Source organism: Neltuma alba, unplaced genomic scaffold, assembly GCF_004799145.2.
Source record: "Neltuma alba isolate B1F8T4 unplaced genomic scaffold, ASM479914v2 tig00011604_pilon, whole genome shotgun sequence".
Classification (NCBI taxonomy): domain Eukaryota; kingdom Viridiplantae; phylum Streptophyta; class Magnoliopsida; order Fabales; family Fabaceae; genus Neltuma; species Neltuma alba.
Genome location: NW_021636255.1, coordinates 112067 through 132266, shown reverse-complemented (window position 1 = coordinate 132266; position 20200 = coordinate 112067). Strand labels below are relative to the sequence as shown.

The 20200-nt window shown below is 34.3% G+C and overlaps 2 protein-coding genes across 4 annotated transcripts; one reads left to right on the top strand and one right to left on the bottom strand.

Annotated features, from left to right (window-relative positions):
- Nucleotides 1-323: 323 nt before the first annotated feature.
- On the bottom strand, nt 324-6984 carry LOC114715647 (traB domain-containing protein). Of its 3 annotated transcripts, none has more exons than XM_028900503.1 (7): nt 6512-6980; nt 3556-3671; nt 3393-3481; nt 3240-3314; nt 2933-3040; nt 1236-1337; nt 324-787 (listed from the first exon to the last, which is right to left on the bottom strand). In XM_028900503.1, the coding sequence occupies exons 1-7, from the start codon at nt 6970-6972 to the stop codon at nt 533-535; spliced, it is 1206 nt and encodes a 401-aa protein (XP_028756336.1). In that variant the 5' UTR covers nt 6973-6980; the 3' UTR covers nt 324-532. The 3 variants fall into 3 exon arrangements, with proteins under 3 accessions (XP_028756336.1, XP_028756339.1, XP_028756337.1); XM_028900506.1 differs by having other exon boundaries at nt 3556-3684; nt 6512-6974; XM_028900504.1 differs by lacking the exon at nt 1236-1337 and having other exon boundaries at nt 6512-6984.
- Nucleotides 6985-13599: 6615 nt separating this feature from the next.
- On the top strand, nt 13600-14606 carry LOC114715667 (ethylene-responsive transcription factor ERF027). Its single transcript, XM_028900532.1, has one exon. It carries the CDS (start codon nt 13758-13760, stop codon nt 14448-14450), a length of 693 nt encoding a protein of 230 aa, XP_028756365.1. The 5' UTR covers nt 13600-13757; the 3' UTR covers nt 14451-14606.
- The last annotated feature ends 5594 nt before the right edge of the window (nt 14607-20200 follow it).

The following is a 20200-nucleotide window of genomic DNA, read 5'->3' as shown; positions in this document are numbered from 1 at the left end:
AAATTCCTTTAAAGACTAAATGAGAGACATATTTTGTATTAAGGGTCAAATAGAACATATTTGAAAATTAAGTAAAAAAATTGCAAAATCAGCAGGAATTGCAAAATAAGCATGCGCCAAAATTCTTACAGATTTTTAAGGCCATTGATGCCAAATACGTTTTCTATTTGCTCCTAAAAAGTTATCCCTCATCTTTAATCAAGTTTATATATTATAATTGAAATGAAAAGAATAATTGAATTTTTTTCAAAAATGATCTCAATTTTTTTTTGGGTTGAATGTATTTTAAAATAATTTTGAAATCATCATCACACCCCACCATGTTATTATTCAATAATTTAAAAATTAATAATCAACAGCCAAAAGATAATTTATATTTTTCATAACTTACACTTGAACCTTGATGAGCTCTGTGATGAAAAGAACCCCAAAAAAAAAAAAACAGAAAAAGAAAGAAAGAAAGAAAGAGGCCACACGCACACAGACAGAGTGACACAGATATCATATATACAGTCAAACAGATACGTTCGCCTTATGCTCCATTTATCTGTTCATACAAGGCCCACAAAAGGAAGCCGATGATTGTGTCCCTGATTAGGCTCTTGAGAAGACCTTCGATCCAGCCTCCATTATTAGGGTTTTGGCCCACAAGATCTCTAAACCTTAAATTGCCTTGATCAGATATCAGAGCATACACTACACCGTTCATGTGCCCCTTTCCTATGACACCCACCACCTTTTTACACTTATTCACCGCTTTGCTCCTCTTCAATGACCATGCAAGGTACTGCAAATTAAAACAAACAGCCGTTTTGCATTAAACTTACACTTCATTCTTCAGAGAGTATACTTTCCATACTGGTTTTTACAAAAAATATTCCCCAGAGGACATTTTTAGACACGCATCAGTATGATCTGCCAAGTGAATAAGTGGTCAAGAAGCTTGTAGCAGTAACATACTGATGGGGTTTCAAAAACTTTTCCATATTGATAAGTATATCTTTGAGGAACTAAATCGATGTAACATTCATCTTTCAAGAACCCTCACTCGTTTTAAAAGAAAATACTGTGCAGGATTCTGTCCTGTTCACTCCTTCCTGGTGTCTTCATTTTGCGTATGTCTTTTTTTAAGCAAGTGGCTTTTGAAGAAAGGTAATGGAGGAATATGACTATTTGATATTGATGTTTCCCTCGCTGGAACAGAAGAAAGTTGAGACAAAAGAGGGAAATCTTACAGTATCTCTTTCTTGTAGAAGAGGCTGCAATAGTGATGGATAGGAAAAGCTCAGTTGCTCATAAAGCTGAAATGTACCTTCATCATCTGAACTTGGTTCTTCCTGCATTTTAGAAGATTGCAGCCATTTAAATCATCAGATAAATTTCACTGATCTTTATTGGAAAGGGTAAAGGGAAAAGTAGTATGGCATATATTCTATGAGGTTCAAGCCAATCAATAACGCATTTATCTTTCAAACAATCCCTCTTTTAGTCTGTACTGCACTATTTGGAAAGGTAGGGAATACGCATGTCACCATTCTATCATCTGATGTGGAACATTCTACGTCCTCTCCTGTGATTACTCACAATTTCTAACTGTTTTCTACTTCCTACAACTGTTAGAAGAATTCCATATCAGATAGTACTGACCAGTTTAACCTAAAAGTCCTATAACCTTATCGTGGCTACTTTTCCTCATTTTCACCCACAAAGTATATTCAACTAGAACAAAATTTTAAGTATGAACCTCTTTGTTTAAAATCTCAACAAAACTTTACGGGTAGTTCTGAAGTTTAAGGGGAAATAGTATACTTAAACTAGAAGAAATGGCAAAAAGGCTACAGACCAGAATTATTTCCATCTAGGTTTTGAGAAGGTTTAGCTTGAGTTTAGTGGAACAAAGTGAGACTACATAAACAATTCCCTGCATGAAAATACATGATAGTAACTGCAAACTGGAGATGGGAAGCAAATATAGATGAACTTAGTGTGTTCTTGGGGACAGAATGAAACTCCTAAATACTAAATTCATGACAGTAATAGTTTTTAAAACATTAGGACTAAATTGATGACAAAAAACACTTAATTAAATACAAAATAAAGGCAATAGTATTGACAAAGACAAAAATAACAAGTCTATTCGTAATTCTACTAGAGTGGGGGCCCATTGGAATTAGGGATCCGATTCTGATCCTTGTCCCCTTATGGTAGAGAACAATCTACATCCAGTCCTGTCTCCATGCATCCATATGCAGGGCATTCTCGGCTGGGATACCCACAAACAGCAGAAATTTCATCCTTAATTTTGGATATTTATTTGTAGAACACTTTAAAAGCAAAAATGATCTATTTTCTGAAAAGTAGTTAATAGAGTAACTAGCAAGTATGGAGAATGTCAAACACAGAATTTTTTTCCTCTCTGTATAAGTCACTCATTTTAAAACAGCCAAAAAGCAAATAACCATTTAAACTTCAGGCCTTCTTCAAATAAACTCTACAGTTCTCGATTTTGGCGATTAACATAATCCAGTGTATTCAGTGTTTGACAAATAGCCAGTTCATCCCAAAGTGCTGCGAACATAAAACGACGGTAAATACTCAAAATATTAAAAATTATTACCGTGAAATTAACAGAAATTTCACTGTGGAGCAGATTCGTTGAATCAAAACAAAACTCCAGGCAGCTCTAATTATTTTCTTTTTCACTTGGTAATTAATGCAAAGGGTTAAATGCTATATGATTAAGTTTTTAAAATATTAATTGCCAATAAAAATCCAAGGGAGTTCATTTGCCAATGGGTCAAAGTGAGAAGGGAACTATTCTGAAATGGGACAAAGTTAATGGAGTTCTTGTGTCAGGCCTTTATATGTATAAAACTCAGCAGAGGAAAAATATTAAAAATTAAGACTGTATAATCATGGCAAGAGAAGCAACCTCGAGCTTGTTTGAGGAAATGCTAGACGACGATGTTATTCCACGAACAACAGAGACCACTAAACTTAGTTTCTCTCTCCATTTCAAAGCTCTCCACGCCCTCTGAAGCTGCAGGACAGATTACAGAGAATGAAAGGAAAGATCTTTTGTTGCTCAGTACATTAAACATAACCACAAAGGCAGTTCTCCTAGATCATATAGAATCGGGTTGTTTTAACGAACATGAATACCACACAATTGATGAAATTAATTATTGCCTGTAGACAGCTATTTTCTGTCATATTTGCAAGAGTTAACGTGCACATACAGTTATCTCAATTGGCCGATCTCCCAAGACTATTTGTGCACCAACTTCTTCAGATGCTTTTCGAGCAGCACGGAACTACAAAGGAGATGTTACTTTAATTTATTATCAAAATGAGCTTTATATCTATAGGTCAGAAGCATATTTTGAAATGACCTCATCACCAAAAGGGCGGTTAACATCAGAAGAGATCTTTGATGAAAAAGCAGCCAGGAGTAACCGTAATGCTAAGGCAGTTTGACCACCTGACAATAAGGTGAATGGTAAATTAATTTCCTTCTATATTGACATGTCAAACATATTTGTACTTACTGCTTACCCAAGTTTATGCTGCGTCCAACAGCGCCAAAAAACCCAGTCCCACTCAAAGAAAACATATTTGAACGTAATTGTTTGCCAAGCTCGCCATCAGCAGAAGCATACATGATCCCAGCTCTGGAAATGAACTCTGCAACAAATGAGAATAAGATGTGGATTGACAACAAACAATTTTGACATTTATGCAACTTCTTATGTATCTAGATGGCATATTAATTCAATAGTAACAAACTCAACAGCGGTTTCGACATATAATGCCCATTGCGTGAGGGCGAGCATTCGCTCTCTCTGAGAGCGACTCCGAGGGTCCCTCTTTCTCCTTCGCAGAGCTTGCGAACTGTGCTCGCTATTTCCCGTATCTCTTGCTTTCTTTCTCTTCTAAAGTGTTCTGTTTCAAATGGAGGTAGTAATGGATGAACGAATGAGTGTGAACTAGGTTGGGATGATGAAGAGGCGCAGGCTATGTTATGAGTCCCAAATTATGAAATCTCACAAGTAATGTGAGGGTTTATAAGTTTAAGGGCTCTTCCTCCTAATATCCTAGTCTTTTAGGATTAGGCCTCCCTTTGAATTTATGCTTATCACATTGGTACTTTCATTGAGAATGGACCAGCCAGAAAGGGTTTTAACCAGCAAGAAGACCAAGTTGTCATAGAGTGGAGTCACTGAGAACGTCAGCTCCCGAAGAGAGGTGCTATATTATGAGTCCCACATTAGAGAATCTTACAAGTGTTGTGGGGTTTATAAATTCAACAGACTCTCCTTCCAAATAAACTAGTCTTTTGGAATTGAGCTCTTCTTTTAGGCTTATACTCATCACATTGGGAGTTGCCTGGGACGTCATGTCTCCATAAGGGTGCTCTATTATGAGTCTTACATTGGTGAATCTCACAAATGATGTGGGATCTATAAGTTCAAGAGGCTCTCCCTCCTAAGAGGCTAATCTTTTGGGATTAGACTCTTCCTTTGGGTTTATGCTCATCACATTGGGAGCTGCCAGGAACGTTAGCTCTTGAGGGGGATGCTCTATTATGAATCTCACATTGGAGAATTTCACGAGTGTTGTGGGGTTTATAAATTCAAAGGATTCTCCCTCCTAATAGGCTTGTCTTTTGTAATTGTGCTATTTTTTTGGATTTATACTCATTATATTGATGTTTTCATCAAGAGTAGACCAATCGGAGAGGGTTACTTATAAAGGGTTCTAACCGATAAGAAGACCAAGTGAATTGTCGTAAAGTGAAGCCATAGGAGACGTCAGCTCTCGAGGAGAGTGCTCCGTTACGAGTCCCACATTGGGGAATCTCATAAATGTTGTGAGGTTTATAATTTTAAGGGGCTTTTCCTCCTAATAGGCTAATCTTTTAGGATTATGCTCTCTTTTTAAGCTTGTGCTCATTACATTGGTGCTTTCATTGAAAGTGGATTAATTAGAAAGGACTACATACGAAAGGTTCTGACCTATAAGAAGATTGAGTGAAGTGCCATATAAAGTGGAGATGCCAGGGATGTCCACTCTTGATGTGGGGACTCTGTTATGAGCCCCATATTGGAAAATCTCACAAGTGTTGTGTGTTTATAAGTTCAAAGGGCCCTCCCTCGTAAGATGCTAGTCTTTTAGAATGGGTCCTCTTTTTGAATTTATACTCATCACATTGATGCTTTTATTGAGAGCCCGATATCTATGGAGAGGACTAGTGAATGTTGGGCTTTAAACAGAAAAAACTTAGGGTAGCGACAATGAGGATGTTAATACGAATGTGTAGTCTTACAAGAAAAGATAATATTCAAAATGATAATATTAAAGAAATAGTAGGTGTGGCACCTATTAAAGAAAAAATGGTTAAAAATCATTTGAGATAGTATGGGCATGTGCAGAGAAGGCCATTAGACATGCTAGTGGTGAAGTGGGCAAATTAAATTGTTTTGGAGTCCTCAAAAAAAAAAGGTGGAGGAAAATAAAAGAGAACGTTCAACAAGGTCATTGATCAGGATCCTTTAGTTCACAACCTATCTAATGATTTGATTGTTGACAGAGCATAATAGTATCGTATGATCCATGTAGCTGATTCCATCTAATGGAATGAAAAAACTCGTTGTTTTTTATATTTAATTCAAAACAAGCGGTGGAATCTTAGCGGGCTAAATATAGATAGTCATCCAAAAGATGCTACTAACAGGATTCGGATTCCAGTTCTGGATTTTAGTGATAGGCTAATCTGCGTTGGGAGCAATAATGGAGTATACGTTGTTAAAATGGGGTACAAATGGTTGCAAAACAAAAGCAACTTGTTGAAGATAATAACCGTAGTACCTCGGTTCACGTTTCTAATGAATTATGGGAAGATAATGTGAGATCTAAAAGTCCAACCGAAGATCAAATATTTCTATGGAGAACTTGTTCTAAGGCTCTTCCCACTCGTGAAGCCTTTGTTCCGAAGGAAATGTGGTGCCTCGTGCTATTGCCCGCAATGTAACAATTTTTCCTGAATCACCAGAACACTATTGGGTGCTTTGTGATAGGAGGGTGTGGCTTGCTTCTCCTCTTGCTTTACATGTTCATGATCTGAATGTATGTACATCTGAATTTTTGCTGTTAAATGCTGGACGCTCGAAAGGTTGTAGAGTGTCATTTTAGCATATAATGATGACACTGGAACAAAGTCAATCTTTTCAGCGCTCCTCAAATATTCGCATGGATTAAGTTTTTTTGGGTTTTGTTTCAAACTAATAAGACATTGAGTCCTCGTAAGATTGTCTGAGTTCGTACTACGTTAGTGCACGATATCGAAACAAAAATCAACCTTCTGAATAGTACAAGAGTGATTCTTGAAAACACCAAATTTCATGATCGATAGTGGTGGACCAAAATAAAATCTTACTCCAAATTATTATAATAGATGTGACTGATGCTGCAAATTAAAAAATATTGCATTGTAAAGAGCGAGTGTACTTGCCTGCTTCTGCAGAGCTCGACAACTACGTTGTCTGGCTTCACTGCTCGAACCACGCGTTCGACGGCCATGGCCGATTCTTCAGAAATGTGAGTAGTTCCGAGCAACCAGATCGCCTCAGGCTCCACAAACTCCGACCTCCATGGAGGAACAGGACCAAACTGCTTCTTCTGAATCAAAAGCAAGTCCCCACTGTCGGCTAAATCGAGTAACTCGGGATGAGACTCAGCAATCGCGGCTCTGGACTGGTCGGAAATTTGCAGCTTGTAATTGAAATCTGGAGGTGGGGGTTTGATCGAAACTTTGAAGCTGAAAGGCCTGAGAAGTTTGGTTGGTAACAAGGCTGGGTTGGTCATGAAAATTGGGAAGGTTGATTTGATGGTCTCCATTGAAGACGAGGGCCAAGGAGGCTTGTGTGCTCCAGCTTGAGTTGCCAAGGATAAGAAATGCAGAATCGAACTCATCCAACTCCAGAAACTCTTGTATGCGGTATGCGGTATGCCTGATAAGACAACATGAGGTCTGTATCTTGCACATTTATTATCTCTTCCTTTTTTTAATTTTATCTTTTCTTCTCTCTTCATTAAATAAATAAATACTATAAAAGATACGATCCCAAAAAGGGATCTATTTATTGCTGATCAAAACACGCAGTCTAATGCTGTCAAAATTCCTGTAAATGGTAAATTCTTGCTAATCGTGTTTTTCGAAAAAAAAATATATATATATATACACACACACACACACACAACTCCGATTGGTGATGGCTGGTCCACGTCGTTTAGGAATTGGGATATCTCTGAATTATGAGTTTCTGACCGCCAAAAGGAAAAGCAGGAACATCGTAAGCGATAAACGACAAAAGGTTCGCCACTTCTCCTACTTTTCCCTCCAATAATTAATTTGCTTGTACATATATAAACAAAATTCAGTTAATTATTAGTAATACTACTTCTGATTTTAATTATAAAACTTTATTTATAAATTATAAATGAGATTTTATAAAGGGAAAATCTCAAAAAAACTAACTGTTAAATTTCAAAATGACAAACCTGTATTGGTTACTACACTTATAAAAAAAATGACTACACTTACAAAGTAAATAACAACATATTTTTGTAGTAATTTCTGATTTATCATTTCGAAATTCAACAGTTACTTTTTAAGATTTTTCTTTTTATAAATAGGACCAGAAGTAGTATATGTGTTGAATTTTTTAGATTATTTTCTTTAATTATATACACATTCATAATAAAAACTTAGTTTTACGTAATTAATAGAGATATCTTTAAAAAAATTATAGATTCAGGAACAAATTGTATTAAGATATTATACATTTAGGATTAAAATAAAATTTTATTTAACTCATATTTAAAATCCACTAAAAATCAAGAGCACAAGGGCTCAGGAAGAGGACTAAAGTGTTTTGACAGATAAGTTTGTACTTTTTTTTCTTTTGGTGTTATTCATATGTTATATATTTTGTACTTGAAGTTTTTTACAAATTGTATACTATGATGTGTGCTTTATTTAAAAATGCAATCTTGCTTGCACAATTTTCAAAGCGATGCAATATTATTAGATAATCATTTTTTTTAATCCCTTAATAGAAGTCTCAATTTTTAAAACCCCAACCAAGACGATATTGTTAACCAAGATGAATGGTGAACATTTTAGGAAGATTGATGACATGTTGACCATGATTGTCCTTGTGAGGTCCCATGGAAAAAGCAAATGGATGCGTAGGTCACAAGAGTGTGCTAATGGAACAGTCCCAGTGAAGTTAGAATTGTCGAGAGTTGAAAGTAAAAGATTCTCCCTGTTTCACTCTCCTCTTGTCTCTGTTGCAGTTGGAGTATTTAGGTAAGAATCGAATCATGATTTTAAAATTAATTTTATGATATACGAAATAAGTATATAACTACCTTTTCAAAGTTCTTTTTAATTCAACTAAACACCCATTCTATCGTTCATTCATTTATATCTTCTTTTTCCTATATGAAAAGATAACTTTACTTACTTTATAGTTTATACTCCACAGCAATTCGAATAGATTAGCCAAAGGTTATAAACCTTAATTGCATGAATGTTCCACATATAAGTAGAAAGTGACATGTTTTAATGATGTTTAGGGCTAACTTTTCTTCACCCTCCCCACCAAAGCCCTTCACCTTCAAAACCCAAATCATGATTTCTTCAAGGAACAACAATCATGATCTCTCTTTTTCTGTTTACTTGTCTGCAAGTGATCAAACCCGGCCAAACCCCAAAAAGAAAGCTTCATTAATTGGAAAAAAAATAATGAGTAACTTATCCTGTTTAGTCTCATGCTTCTTCTTCTTCTTTTTCTTTCCAATGGTGATGATGATAATCCAATTATTGACAAGAGAGGGTGAATTAAGGGGATTAGAGTCAATTTGCCTCTTTATGCCTCTTTCCCTACCTCTCCAATTCACTCTTATCCCTGGTCTGGATAGAGGAAAAAATTGGAAGAAAATAGGGAAAACTACTAAGGCAGAAAATACATATGATCTTATATTTATGTGTTGAAACTTCTCAATAATTGTTGTTAAATACTATCTCGGAGTCTAACTATCACTTGTTCCGTATAAATAGACTCGGAATATTATGGTGGGGGAAGAGATCGAAATAATAGGGAAGAATGAATATAAAATTCTAAAATACTACCTCCGGTCCTAATTATAAGACCCAGTTGACTAATTTGAGGAGATTAAGGAAGTAAGTTAAGTTAGTTATTTGTAACAAATAAGTGTTGTCATTCCTAAAATATCCTCGCTAATTAAGTGTGTTGGCTAGAACTATCATTATTAGAAGGACTATCTTGGGAAAAAATGCATAAATATGAGAGACAAAATGGATTGGGGTCTTATAATTAGGACCAAACTAAAAGTCAAACGGGGTCTTATATTAAGGACCAGAGGTAGTATTAATTAAGTAAACGAGAGATATATTGAAAAATATTTAAAATCAGTTAAAAATAAAAATTCATATGGCTGCCAAATTTAAAAGTTTGAAGTATAAATTAAGTATTTATGTCCTAAATACTATCTTCAGTTTTAATTATAAGACTTTATTTATAGTTTACAAATGAGATTTTATAATTAAGAAGAGAGGTAATATAACACTTGTTTGCATTGATGGTTACAAATTGTTTGTTTTGAGAAAATTAATAAAAATTTAACGGGTGTTAGTGAGAGGGACAGACCGACAGAGGCCCCCATATGAACAGGGGTTTTGGATGGATGTGATGAAGGGAAGGGGTAGGGGTCGCCTCACCAGGAACTACCGCAGCAAAGAAAGGCTTTGACTTGACCAACCCTTTTTGTTTTGCTTCGCTTTTATAATTTCTCTATCACCATTGCGTCTTGGCCCTCTTTCTCACCTGATCTTCCATTATTTCTGACATTTCTGTCTCCCCCATTCTCCCGTCCCTCCATTTTCTTTGGCCAAAGTGATTAATTTTTTTATAAAATAAATAATTAAGGTTTGAGTTTTTGTTACAAGGGATATTCATGCCAAACATGATTATTTTTAACAAAATTTTTTTCAGATCAATTAAAAAATGACATATAAATGCCAATAAAAACAGGGAAATTACAATAATTATTAATTTACAAATTTAAAATGGTCGTTCTCACTTAAAAGTTTGGTTGTCGTTTAATTTCAGGCCATCCCTTACTCAAAAGAAAAAAAAATTCTTCGCATCCATCCCACCATATATCAAATCAATATCATTATTCTTTCTTAAAGAAACATCAAGATCTCTGCTGGAAAAAAAGAAAAATCAATAAGATAATATTTTTTTTTAAAAAAACTGCTCTTACGACATTAGGCGTTTTGTTTTTTTGTTTTGTTTTGTAATTATAATATAATATACTAGCTCCGATGCTAATTATAAGAGCTAGTTGACTAATTTGAGAAGACTAAGGGGGTGTTTGGATAGAAACCAAACCATGGTTTCAGAAGTACTTTTAGGGACTACGAAGTAAATATGTAGAGGAGGTTACCTCGTTTTGCGAAAAAGTACTTTTGAAACCGTGGTTTTGAGAATGCCAAACACCCCCTAAGGAAAGAAGTTAAGTTAGTTATTTATAATAAATATGTGTTGTCTTTTCTAAAATATTTTTACTAATTAAGTGTATTGGCTAGAACTACCATTGTTATAAGAACTACCTTAAGAAAAAATACATAAATATGAGAGAAAAAGTATATTGGAATTTTATATTTAGACTCAAAATAAAAGTTAAATGAGATCTTATATTAAGGACCGGAGGTAGTAGTTTTTATACTAATTGGCGCATATGAATAGTAATTAGTTGGAAAAAAAGAATATTAATTGGATTTTTAATTGTAATATATGAAAGAAATAATAGTTTTTAAACTTTTCAAAAATATTATACTTAAAAAAATACGCTGATGGGAAAAAAAAAAGAGAGTCGGGGATTCCCTCTTGATGTGGTGGGGTCGGGGGGATCGGGAATTCTAATGTCATAACACTTAACATCGGCCATCGGGAGTGGAAAAGGTTTTTAAAAACAAAAAATCGCTAAAGACAGGAAAGATTACACAGGCCCACGTGCGTTACACGTGAGTTTGCATTTGTACAGCCAGAATGTGGGGCCATACCGCGTGCGCGACACGTGACTTATACTAACTCTGGCAACTGTAACTCGCACTCCCCCAGCGGTCTGCTTTGCTTTAAACATGATCTGCTGCGACTCCTTTTTATTTTTTGGGACCCAATAGTACACTCTTCCGCTCTTTCTTTATGAGTTCTGTTAATTTCTTTTTGAGTTATTTTAAATACGATTAATATTATTTTTAGTGTCTAAAATTTGTTCTCACTTTAATTTTGTTTCCTAAAATTTGAAATCAATAGCTTTAGTTCTTAAAACTTAATCTTATTTTGATCTCTCTAAAAATGTTTGGCCTCTGAAATAGTAGCTTTGCCCTTCAAATAATGACCAAAAACAAAATGAATCAAATTGTAAGGATCAAAATTAACATGATATCAAATTTTAAGAACTAAAGTTGGTATTATATTAACCCTTCTAAATATATCATTTCCAAACAAGTATTTAATTTTTCATATATTTAAGGATGATTGCATCTAATATTCGAATTCTTGACCTTCTTTACAGAAACCTGAGTCTTGTTTGATTCAACCACTTAATTTATAAAGACCAGATATTATATTTATATACACTTTATAAATGATGACATGTAATTGTAAGGGTTTAGATTCAATATATACTGAAGAAAATTCTAATTGTCCCGTGTATTTTCCAAGCTTCAAAGTAACAGTTAAGATAATTTTACAAAGGTGAAAAATATTAAATAGCTTGATTTTTTTTTGTTAAGATGCAAATTTGGGTCAGAAGTTTTTACTCCAAAAGTTTGATTTTTTGAGGCGCAAATTCACTTTATAAGTTTAAAAGCATACTAATGTTGGTCAACTTCATTATTTTTATTGTAGAGAGCAAAAGTGCTATAATTTTAAATTTCATGACAAATTTGCACACAAAAAATTTTGGGTGCCCAGCGTTCTTAAGTAAAAACTTCCAAAACAAGTTTGGAGCTTAAATTTTTTTCTGGCCAACCGACTAAATGTATTCGACTCTGGTATAAAACATCTAATACACACAAAATTTTAATAATTATAAGATAGAAGAAAATAATGAATCGGTCTTAAAATTAGAGATAGAACCTGTGTAAATTAGAGTTTGTTTTAAAGATTCTATATATATATATATATATATATATTAGGTTAGAGGCTATATAATGAACAAAAAATTATTCATCATAACTAACTTTAATGAAAATATAAGTGAATGTTCAGATCATATATATCCTGAATGGTTTTTTTTGCAAGCCATCAATAACAAATGGCTAATGTCCATTTACGTTTAAGAAAACCGTGACTTTTGATTTAGTCAAAATTCCGCCAAAAAAAACAGACAAAACACTTTGACCAGAATAACTTCTTTTCATTTGGGTGTAGTACATGTCACAGCAAAAACTATTCCTTCTCAACAGTTTTTTATTGGTAATTAATTGCTTGTACAATGCGCACAGATTAATTCATTATTTGGATATTTTTTATAGAAATAAATTAGAGGAATATCATTTATCTAATCATGGCCACATATTTTAGTTACTTCTTAAAGAAAGGGATTATAAGTACTGATCAAGAAATTAAAGTGGCGATTATAACCATTTTAACACATCCAGGTGAACTCAAAAAAACTTATGGGCGACATTGCCCTTCAGTAAAAAATTTTAAAGCAAATTTGTATCTTAACGAAGAGAAACTAATAACTAGTTTTGCATGTGGATGTATTCAAGCCTGATCTAAATTATTAAAATTTATATTACAATATAAAACTGAAATAAAACCAAAAAATAATTGAGGGAAAGCACCCGAGCGAAAACATTTTGTGGCTTTTGGAACAATATAATATAAACCCTTCGCATATATAACCATAATAAATTATCAACCAATTATATATATATGTAGGGAAATTTTCAATGATTATGATGATATGCTAACGTCTTCCAAGCAGTGAATGATTTTAAGAGGACGAACAACCAACGGGTAGCTTTCCAAGAGCCCACATAACCCCACCAAGCACAACTAATGGAACAACATAAATTTACTTCCCTAGCCTTATTTATAAGCATAGGAAACAAAAAAAAAAAACCTTAAATCTCAATACCTCAGTAACTTTCTAATTTTAGCACTGTTATGCGTAAAACTCAGAAGCAGATATTTTTGACAAAGAGTAAATGAAAAAGGAAAGGGACAAAACAGTAGCTGGAGGAGGCAGCTAGGAAGGATCACAGAGAACAGGAGCTTTTACTGAATCAAACATGTAATTAAAAACTTTGAAGAAAGCGAAGTGCTCCCTAACGTCAATAAAGCATATGTGCACAGATAAATGTATCCAGAAGGGTCACAGCTATATTTGATCCATCGGCTTAAAATTTGCACCCAATACGTGTTCCATATAGGGCCACACTTCCTTCCTCAGGAGAAAAGGCGGAAAAATCCGCGACTCTCCCACGCTTTATACTCTATTCTCCATATCTCCCTCCCTGATCACTACTACTACTCTCTAATTCCCTATCATCAAACTTATTTATACATATACATACATATATATATATTAGTTGTCCATTTCCAGATTTTCTTTGTGAACGTGTCCTTCTCTACTGTGTACTATACACTATGGATAGCAACCCTCCTCCTGCGAGCTTGCCTCAACAAGAACAATCTTCTGCTTCTTCTCCTTCTGCTTTGCAAGTGCCTTCGTCTCACGAGTCGTCTTCGTCTCCGAGGACGCTGAGATCACCGGGTGGATCGTCGTCGGGTCAGCACACCAGCAGGAGGCACGCCACGTTCCGGGGAATCCGGAGCCGAAGTGGAAAATGGGTGTCCGAGATACGGGAGCCTCGTAAAACCACGCGCATTTGGCTGGGCACGTATCCGACTCCGGAGATGGCTGCCGCCGCGTATGATGTCGCCGCACTTGCATTGAAAGGCCCTGACACCACCCTCAACTTCCCCAATTTGATTCTCTCCTACCCGATCCCGGCGTCATTGTCTGCGACGGATATTCGGGCGGCAGCGTCGGCAGCTGCAGAGGCCAGGCTGGTCAGGTCTGCGGAAACCGTCGGACAAAGCGCTGGAGGAGGAGGAGGAGGAGGAGGAGGCCAAGCCGAGGGCGGGAACAGGCCCGGCGGAGAAGTGATGGAGAAAAACGAGGAATTTATCGATGAGGACGAGCTATTGAATATGCCTAGTTTGCTGGATGATATGGCGAGGGGAATGCAGGTGAGTCCGCCGAGGATGAAGTCACCGTACGCTTCCGATGATTCGCCGAGGAATTCAGATCATGGAGATAGCCTCTGGAGTTTTTGAACCCATTTGGGGGCTTCAGACAATCAACTAAAGATTCTTGATTACATATATATATATAACTTGCTATGAGTAATAATTTTGTTGTATTTTGGCTGATTTTCGCCCGCGTGTTCTTCATCATTTTTTTCCACTGCACAGATCGTTGCCTGGCTGGCTGTGTATAAACAAGCTTCTAAGCCTTAGGGTCTCTTTCATTTCTGTGCTGTTCTGAGAAAGACACCGATTCTATGCAACGATTATCATTTGTCTGATATGGATCTACAAGTTCGGTGCTTATTTTTCATCCCTTGGGATCTAATCAATTAATAGTACTATGATCTAGAAAGTTTCTGCTTTCAATTTGTTTGCGAGTCTGTACTACGTATATATGATTCTATGCATCAGTTTTGCCCTCAGGAGCTTGAGATTATACTGCTGGCCATGGAGTGTTCAAGGTTTCTACCTGTAAAGGGATTGATCAAGAAGATTTAGGCAGTATGTATCTGAAAATTAAACAAGTAGCTAGCTAAGACCTTGGGTTCTTTGTAGGGTGCTATATATTATATGTTGATGGAATAATATGGCCTCTTTTTCTGCTTTGGATGCTACCTATCTGCTTAATTCTATGATTCTGGGTTCCATTCAGCCCTGCCAGAATTAATTATCACTGAGATATCTGATGTGTGTGCAGTAAGATCGATGAGAAGGAGACAAAGCCAGGGTTCAAAGTTCAAACCCTCCAGGAGAAGAAGACAAACAAAACCACTCTTCTTCTTCTTCTTCTTTCCATTTTCTTTTTCCATCTTCAACGGGAAATTAGCTAGGAAGGATAAAGTTTCTGTTAGAACAGAAAAGAAAAAAGAAGAAGCAAGAATTGATGAGATATGTAATAAATGCAGCGATGCAGATCGAACACACACGGCAGGATTGGAATCTAACAGGGTCAGGTGAGCATCTGGGGAGGGTCCGTATTGCTTTTTAATTGGCCGACTCGTGTCGTCGAACTAAGCCGACAAGAAGCAAAGTTTGTGCCGGCCGTTATGGCAGAATGTTCAACCAACCTGCCTTTTTCAATACGCTATTGCGTTTCCATTGCAATTTGCAAATTTTGAGATTTCTTCTTTGACAATGATGATGAGGAAGCATAATTTATACATATATATGATCGATGATCAGATATTACTTAGCTGCAATAACCAATATTCTCTCAACCTGGAAAATGACAAGATCATATATGTATATATTGATCAATCTCTTGACCTTACCATCTCATATATATAGTACTTAACAAATACATATAATAGCATTAGATTAAGAAGTGCTGTGTATATATGGATCATTTTCTTCGGTAACAGAGAATGATGACAGTACAGATAACGAGCTCAGCCCGCCATTATCATTCAAGGCAAGAGTACTTACTGATTTTCTTATCTGTCCTTCTGCTTAAATACTTATACTGGTTAATTAACCCCATGTTATGTATATTTTAACACTCTTATCTCAGGGATATAACGAATCTCAGGACGGGATTTGCTGAGGGATTGGTCGGCTTAAAGATCATATGTACTTGACACACATGAATCTGCAGACAGTGAGTGGTAGATGAGACTTTTTTGTCTCTATATATAATTTGATTAGTTCCCCCTCTTTTTCTCCCTACTTGAGAAGCAATTAAGAGTACTTGTGTAACCCTGGATGTGAATTACTTGAAGGTGTCAAGGGATTTACTATGAATGGCATAAATTAATGACTCCAACGATCCTACTAACATATATTCTTATTGGCCATTTGATCAAAATTGTTTTTACAAAACGAATACATCTTTTCTTTTAACTTGTTTAAGCTCATCTCTGAACTTTCCAGCGAGAACCTAGACAATGAAATGAGTCGATCTTTTATTAAAAAAATCTTCACACACACACACACACACACACATAGTAGGAAGTATATATGTAACATTCTGGATGATTAGCACTCCTATCAATCTTGTAATATAAAATGAATAATGTAACCATTTAAACTTTTCTTGACTAATCAATTATGTTCGGATGATCTATAACTACTGCTTCTTTTTTTTTAAAAAAAGAAATCAAATAACAAATTAATATTCTTCTAGTTTTATTTATAGGGCAGAAGGAGAAAAGATTTTTAGCCCTATTTATGGGATAGAGAGAGAAACTTTTGACATGAATGTATAATTTAATCTTTTATTTATTATTGTACTAACTTTGTTCTCACAATATATAATATATATTAAATAGAGATAAGATTAAAAGTCATTGAATTTTAAATAAGAGTTGAAATTTAAAATTTTTCTTGATTTGTGTGAAATATATTGGAAGTGACTTATAAATAGAACCAGAGAAATATATGACACTAAAATGTCAAAGCAATACTTCCAATTTTACACAGGGAAGAATAATATTGCTGGGTATCTAATTTTTTCTTTTGCCACCTGTTGCGTATCAAATATAACTAAACAACATTACAAGATCTAAAAATGAAGTTCACAAAATATCTTCTTTTCACTTGATCCCTTCAAATTAACAAATTTATAATAACCTTACTCATAGTTGATGTCATTTGAAGAGGAATGTGTTCTACCTTCTCTGTCTAATTTGGATGTGTTTACTCATAGAATGTGATGATGGTTCTTTAATCTAAGATCTGGTCTAAACAAATCGCGTCAATTTGTTGCTGATGACAACTAATCAAAGGTTCATTAAAAACAAGTACAAAGGAAGAATTTTAATAGGTCCAAGATTAATCCAAAGCTAATAACGCTTCATATAATTAGTGTTATGGATCTCAATTGATTAGCATACTGAGGAATTTTCGTTGTTGAACTTATATTTCATGTTCGGATTGTTATTGTTAATTGGGGTCTTTGATGGAACAAAGTGATCAGCGTTTTGACTATCACAACATATAGCTTTGCTTACTAATTAATTTGATATCTAACAAGTTCATCAAGAAAGATGAAGCTTAATTACGTTAATATAAAAGCCTTGTTGCAGGAAATTTTATGGAGAATTTAAACTCGCCGGTATTCGATTAATGTCTTGATGGATTCACACAATATAATCCCAAAAATTGTAATGAAGAAATTAACTAGTGATACGCAATTTTTTTATATACACGCCTAATAAAGAGAATAATTCCGGATTTTCATATCCAATTAAACCTTCAATATATATATTCTCTGGTACATTAAAAATTGAAAAGCTAGCGCAGAGAATTTTGAAAAAAAACCCTAGAATCGTCAGGTGCATAGTTTTTGAAGCAAAGTCCATTGTTTTATAAACAAATATTTCTAAGCATATTCAATCATACATTAATTGGTCTACGTTCGTACCTCCTCGATATTCTTGAAATGTCGACTTCGGTCAATAGTCAAAAATCACTAAAAGTCAAATCTTTAAAGATTCACTTTTGAGATCGACCAACAGTTCATTATTATTGTTCTAATTCTAATCAGTCAAGAGATGGGTAGCCGGGGAAGGCCGACATTTCTCTCACAGACTGTTCAAAATAATCAATAAAATCAAAGAGATTCTGGATCATTATCCATCATCAAATGCAAACTTCAATTTTCCTTGTACAGCAATCTACTAGTAGTATATTATTGGGGCTAAGTGGGGTATTAATCGCATATTAATATTCACACATTATAACTGAGAATTGAAAAAACAAGCCAAAAAAAAAAGGTAGGAAAGAAAAGGAACATAATTTTTACATAAAGGTAATGATAAGACTAGATGAAAGAAAAGGGTGGGCCTGAAGTCATATAATAATTAAAGAAACGAAAAGAGGGCATAGGAGAAAGAGGGCTATGTTGGATTTTATGCGCCGATTTGGTTCAGTTCACCTGGCAGATTTAGGCATTAATTAAAACACTGTTTATTTGCAGACAACTATTCCAAAAGCGGCTACCCAATTAACAAACGCAGATTAATAATCAATTATTCTGACCCCTCGATATCTGAGGCCTATCTTCTTCGTCATCATCTTCTGCTGGATGTTTAATCCCGGCCCAAAACTAGCGAGCACGAGGAGGGAAAAAATAGAAAGAATTAAATCCATGTTCACACAGGAATTTTTATTTTTATTTGAAATTGATTGATATGTGAGGTCAGGTATCGCCGTCGAAAACAAAAATTTTGACTTGGACACGTTCCGTTTCCCTGAGACTGTGCGGTCACCTCAATGCAATTGGGACTTTGCTGTATTGACATCTTATTAATCAGGTTTTGGCCTCCAAAGGATATTAATCGGAGTCAATATCTTGATGATAAAAAAATGAAAATACATATATAATTGAAAAATATACTTTATGTTATGCAGATCAAGAATTGTGGGTGAACGTCCTTCCCTCATTTACCACTCTACTTTTATTCAAGTACTAATTCTCAATGCTCTCTCATTCCATTATTTTTGTAACTAGCTCCCCCATTCATATCTGCGGATTTTATTATTCACTACACATCATTTAACTTAGACCTTTAGCATGTAAGATCATGTTCATAAATATAAAATTTTATTTGTATTGAGATGTATAGTAATAGAATAAAGTTACTTTATAATACGTTATAAACACAAGCATCTACCGAAATAACACAGAGAATGTATCTTAGGGCTTACTCTTATTTGTCTTTTTATAAGAGCCTGATAATTAAATTACGCTGTCTAACAAAATAGTTAAAATTAGTTGAAACTAATAAGTATGTAAGAAATAAACTTTCTTTTCCAAACATGCCCTTGTTTATAAGGGGCAAGTAAGAGAAAGAAAGTATGAAAGAGAATGTAGTTAACCCTTTGATTAATGCAGTTTATAAAATTAATTATGAGCAAAATTGGTAAAAACACATTAAATGTTCATTAGACAACCACTAGTGGAATCTTATAAAAAAGATTAAGACAATTCAAATTTTAAGTTCTTATCAAAAGAACTGGAGTGAGTATTATTGATCATTATTCTGTCACATGGAAATAGTTAATCTCATGGTCCTGAAGTATCATGTATTTATAAATATCTACAATGTCTTGCTGATATTACATTTGTAATAATCTTGTTGGCAACCTGATGAACAGATAGATATTGAAAGAAAATATAATATTCTCAAAAAGCATTATATGAACCAAATTCAACATATATCATGATGATCTTTAAAATAATTTTAGTTACTTTCACCCCGTACAAGGCATGTGAAAAGCATATTGATAATTGATATATTCAGAAAAAAATGTTAGAAAAACATATTTTAAAATATCATATGATAACAATATACTGAAGAGTTTTTTTTTGGTCTCGTAAAGGATTTTTTAGTTAAAATTTTTTAACAAGACACATTCTTAAATAATAAACATCTAATAAGAGGAGTGTCATAACTACCAAAAGTTTATTGTGGGTGTTTATCTCTCCTTTAGCACTTTATATTTGTGCAAGTAACTCCCACTCCTTCCTTATTATTTTATTATTATTGTAAGTTTGTAACCCATCACATTCATGTTAGGATTTATTGTTCACTGCATCTCGTATAATATGGATGAGATGAGATATTTGATACTCGCTTTAATTTTTATTATAAGTTTCAAATAACTAATTTACAGATAACAAATCATAGTTAAAAATAATAAATAGATTAAAAATATATTTTTATTTTGAAATATTTCTTTATAATAAAAAAACATAAAAGATAATGTATTAAAAAATATAGTAAGAAAGAAATAATTAAAGACAACATTAAAAAAAATTAAATGTCAAGACAAAC